The sequence below is a fragment of the Lagenorhynchus albirostris genome, chromosome 16 (genome assembly GCF_949774975.1).
Source record: "Lagenorhynchus albirostris chromosome 16, mLagAlb1.1, whole genome shotgun sequence".
Classification (NCBI taxonomy): domain Eukaryota; kingdom Metazoa; phylum Chordata; class Mammalia; order Artiodactyla; family Delphinidae; genus Lagenorhynchus; species Lagenorhynchus albirostris.
Window position 1 is genome coordinate 65,434,583 of NC_083110.1, and position 4,631 is coordinate 65,439,213.

At 59.4% G+C, this 4,631-nt stretch overlaps 1 protein-coding gene across 1 annotated transcript; it reads left to right on the top strand.

The window, feature by feature from the left end:
- Positions 1-328: 328 nt before the first annotated feature.
- Positions 329-4,095, top strand: ADRA2A (adrenoceptor alpha 2A). Its single transcript, XM_060126559.1, has one exon. It carries the CDS (start codon positions 1,268-1,270, stop codon positions 2,663-2,665), a length of 1,398 nt encoding a protein of 465 aa, XP_059982542.1. The 5' UTR covers positions 329-1,267; the 3' UTR covers positions 2,666-4,095.
- The last annotated feature ends 536 nt before the right edge of the window (positions 4,096-4,631 follow it).

The window sequence follows — 4,631 nt, forward strand, 5'->3', positions numbered from 1 at the left end:
CCGGGTGCCCGACGCGTTCTGCTCGGCGGTCCCAGAGATGCTTGGCCAATTCCCAGCAGGGACCGCTGCTCACTGCCCGGGCACGCTCTTTAAATCCCTCGCTCAAGGTACCCGCCTCCCCAAAGGGCCAGTTTTGCCAGGGGGCCAGGGCTCCAGTGGGTCCGGCGCCCGGCGCGGACTCCAGACCCGCGGAGGGGAGGCGCAAGGGGCGGGGGAGGGTCGGCTTCCCACGTGGGGGTGACGCCGGCTGCTCGGCAACGCCGGCTTGATCCTGGGGCTATAAAACCAGTCCACCGTGAGCGCCACGGAGAAGCACCGGCCCCAGCTCCCGTGCAGACGCCCAGCAGCCGGCGCGCCGCCGCCCGGCCACCCCCAGCACCTTCTCCCCCAAGCCCTGCGCTCCTGCCCCAACTCACGCTGCCCTCGGACCCCAGCTGTCCCGTCGCGCTCAGCGCCCGAAGCTCGCCGGGCCGACGCCCAGGAGACCCCCTGCCTCGGCCGCGGCTCCTGGAGGGCCGATCGCCCACCCGCCTGGGCCCGCCTTAGGACGGGGGCGCCTTCATGCGGCCCGCACACCCCTCACCCCGCCGCCGCCTCCGAGCTCCACGCGCTGCGCCCCAGCCCCTGCAGGGCACGCAACTTTGGAAGTCCCGCGGCGCTCCGAGAGGCGGCAGAGTCTGCGCCCTGGCCCTAGCCCGGGCCTCGCCGACCCCGCAGCGTCTGGGGGAAGCGAGAGAGTCGGTAATCGCTTCGGGGATGTAAGGAGACAGACATAGGACCCCAAGCCAGCATCAGCACCCCTCGGCTGCCTCTCGGGGTGGGGGCGGGCCCCGCACACGGTAAGACCTCTTGCTTTCGCTCAGGCTCCAGAGTCAAAGATATAGATATATTTAATTTCCTGTTATCCTTCCAAGTCATCAGGCCACCGATTATTTTTGTTCTCTCTTCTTGAAGAATAAATCTCTCTTTCCTCATCGGCTCGACCTACTACTCTCTCCCGCCGCTTAGAAATAAAACTTGGCGGTGCTTAGGAGCTGGGAGCGAGAAGGCGCCGACCCCGAGCGCTCGAAGCGCGGGCCGGGCGTGCTTCCCGGGAGCCGGGTCCATGGGCCGTTAGCGGTCCCCCAGCTCGGGCTCGGCCTCCCAGAGGCCGCTTCTCCATGTGAGGCGCGGCGGGGCGAGCGGGGCGCAGGAGGAAGAGGAGGCTCAACGGGCGCCGGCCGGAAGGCAGCTGGCAGCAGGCCCAGGCGAGCGGGCACCCGCGTTCATGTTCCGCCAGGAGCAGGCGCTGGCCGAAGGCAGCTTCGCGCCCATGGGCTCCCTGCAGCCGGACGCGAGCAACGCTAGCTGGAACGGGACCGAGGCCCCGGGGGGTGGCGCCCGGGCCACCCCCTACTCCCTGCAGGTGACGCTGACGCTGGTGTGCCTGGCCGGCCTGCTCATGCTGTTCACGGTGTTCGGTAACGTGCTTGTCATCATTGCCGTGTTCACAAGCCGCGCGCTCAAGGCGCCCCAGAACCTCTTCCTGGTGTCTCTGGCCTCGGCCGACATCCTGGTGGCCACGCTTGTCATCCCTTTCTCGCTGGCCAACGAGGTCATGGGCTACTGGTACTTCGGCAAGGCATGGTGTGAGACCTACCTGGCGCTCGACGTGCTCTTCTGCACGTCGTCCATCGTGCACCTGTGCGCCATCAGCCTGGATCGTTACTGGTCCATCACCCAGGCCATAGAGTACAACCTGAAGCGCACCCCACGCCGCATCAAGGCCATCATCGTCACCGTGTGGGTCATCTCGGCCGTCATCTCCTTCCCGCCGCTCATCTCCATCGAGAAGAAAGGAGGCAGTGGTGGCCAGCAGCCGGCCGAACCGCGCTGCGAGATCAACGACCAGAAGTGGTACGTCATCTCGTCGTGCATCGGCTCCTTCTTCGCGCCCTGCCTCATCATGATCCTGGTCTACGTGCGCATTTACCAGATCGCCAAGCGCCGCACCCGCGTGCCGCCCAGTCGCAGGGGTCCTGATGCCGCCGCCACGCTGCCGGGGGGCGCCAAGCGCAGACCCAACGGCTTGGGCCCGGAGCGCGGCGTGGGCCCCGTGGGCGCCGAGGCGGAGTCGCTGCCGGCCCAGCTCAACGGTGCCCCGAGGGAGCCCACGCCGGCAGGGCCGCGGGACGCCGACGCGCTGGACCTCGAGGAGAGCTCCTCGTCCGAGCACGCCGAGCGGCCCCTGGGGACCCTCAGGTCCGAGCGCGGCCCCCGGGCCAAGGGTAAGGCCCGGGCGAGCCAGGTGAAGCCCGGGGACAGCCTGCCGCGGCGCGGGCCAGGGGCGACGGGGCCGGGGGCACCCGCGGCCGGGCACGGGGAGGAGCGCGGCGGAGGCGCCAAGGCGTCGCGCTGGCGCGGGCGGCAAAACCGCGAGAAGCGCTTCACTTTCGTGCTGGCGGTGGTCATCGGAGTGTTCGTGGCGTGCTGGTTCCCCTTCTTCTTCACCTACACGCTCACGGCCGTCGGCTGCTCGGTGCCGCGCACACTCTTCAAGTTCTTTTTCTGGTTCGGCTACTGCAACAGCTCGCTGAACCCGGTCATCTACACCATCTTCAATCACGACTTCCGCCGCGCCTTCAAGAAGATCCTTTGCCGGGGGGACAGGAAGCGGATCGTGTGAGCGCGGAGTCCGCGCCCCGCGAACAGACTCGCGCCGACAGCGGCCGCTGGGATCCAGGGGTGCGTCTACGCAGTCCCAGTACTCCGAAACCTGGGTCCTGCCTATTCCGAGTTTCTTGGCCTGAAGGTTGCTCTGCGGCGCCCTGCCGGCATCTGCACTCTCCTACCAGAGAAAAGTACTGGCTGGGGGTGGGTGGGGGACCGTAAGGGCACACGCCCCCCCCAATTGTTCTTAGGGCCGCTCCTCACTCGGAGCCATCTTCCTGGGTTCTTAGGCGGGCCCCCAAATCAGTATTGTTTCCTAAAAGTATTTTCACCTCCCCTGGATCCAGCTCTCACCGTGGTTCAGAGCAAGCACGAGAGCTCGGAGGGGATGGCTCTCAAAGGGTTAATAGATGGTGGTACCCAGCCCTGGCTCTCCTCCTCCCCCGACTCTATTTTTAAACAAAAGCTCAGGGCAGCCCTGCCCGCCCTCCCATCCCCCCCCTTGTAAATATACACTATTTTTGATAGGACACGTTGTCCGCAATGTCGCTTGGCTTTTGATGTTGGCATCCTGGCTGTTGGAGATGCTCTCCAGGCAGACACATTGTGGCTAGCTCAGGGCAAGCCTCTTTGCAATGTGAGCCCTTTTCTGTTGTCATTACCTCCCTCTGTGTCATTTTCACCAGCAACTGGTGACTGTCCCTTGGGACTGGACCTGCTTTGAGATTTCCTGAGGGGGAAAAGATTTCTGTCCATTTTTTCCCCTGTGCCTAACAGCATGATTGCCTTTTCCTATGTAAATATTACAATGATGGACCAAGACAGAAGTAAATGAACCTTTCTGCCTTGCAGCAGCCCTGTGTATAAAGCCATTATCCTCTGATGCATCCTTCTTCGCCCCAGTACCTCACTTTAAAACCTCCTCTTTCCAGTGTCCCCTCCCTCCTTTCCTCGGGGGCCACTGCTTGAAAAATATGTATGTTTCCATCTTGTATGTATGTGCACCCCTCCCTCCCCCAAAGTGCTGACTGTGGGGAATCTTTTACCTGCTGTTTTTAGACACGGAGAAGTGGAAATTATGTGGAAGAAGCAAACCTGATACAATTTGCCCAAGGTAAACAGTCTGAAGAGACAAATGGGCCTGCCAAACTGTACAGTTCCTGCCCCAAGAGCTCCTAGGTATCAAAGTGTTGTCCATTTTTTCCTCCCTGTTTTTTCTGGTTGAGATCAAGTCATTAATGAACTCCCAAAGTCAAGGCAGGAGGGTGGAGACCTTGTTTACATCCAAGTTTCCCCATGTTTTAGACAGAGACTCTTTAAGGCCTGTGCTCTTATTTCACTAAAGAAAAACTAATGTCAGCACATGTTGTTAATGACAGTGGAATTTTTTTTTAAATAAAAAGTTTACAGATCAAATGTGAAATAAATATGAATTAAATGGTCTGTCTGTTATCTGAGTTTTCAAAATCATTAAGACTCTGGGAATGTCTGAATTTATGTATATTTGAAATTCAAAGATACTTATGCATTATAAAACACCTTTAAAAGTGCAAGCAATAACAAAGCTGTCATTTACCATGTGTTTCTCCTGTGCTAGACACGATGGTAAGTCTGTTATAAGCTCTGTTTCATTTAATCGTCCCCCAAACCCCATGAGGTAGGTACTATTATGATCCCCATTTAACAGGTGAGGAAACTGAGTCTCAGAGGACAAGTGATTTGCTCAAGGTTAACCACAGTGGTGGGAGTGCACTGCATGCAGCATGATCAGGTTCTAGGGTCTGTACTCTTCACCCTGCAGCCTTGCTGGAGTTACATCACTAACACTTTGCAGAATGCTCCCAGAAGTGAGGTCTCTACACAAGGTGTGCTGTATCCACAGAGCATGGGGTATATCCCAAGTGTGGAGATATACACAAAGTGTGTACGTGCTGTAAAGCGTCTTTATGCCCTAAAGTTTGTTATGCCTCAAAGTGTATGTA

Excerpts from the sequence above, each read along its gene's own strand:
- ADRA2A (XM_060126559.1), top strand. The coding sequence starts at position 1,268 with ATGTTCCGCCAGGAGCAGGCGCTGGCCGAAGGCAGCTTCGCGCCCATG.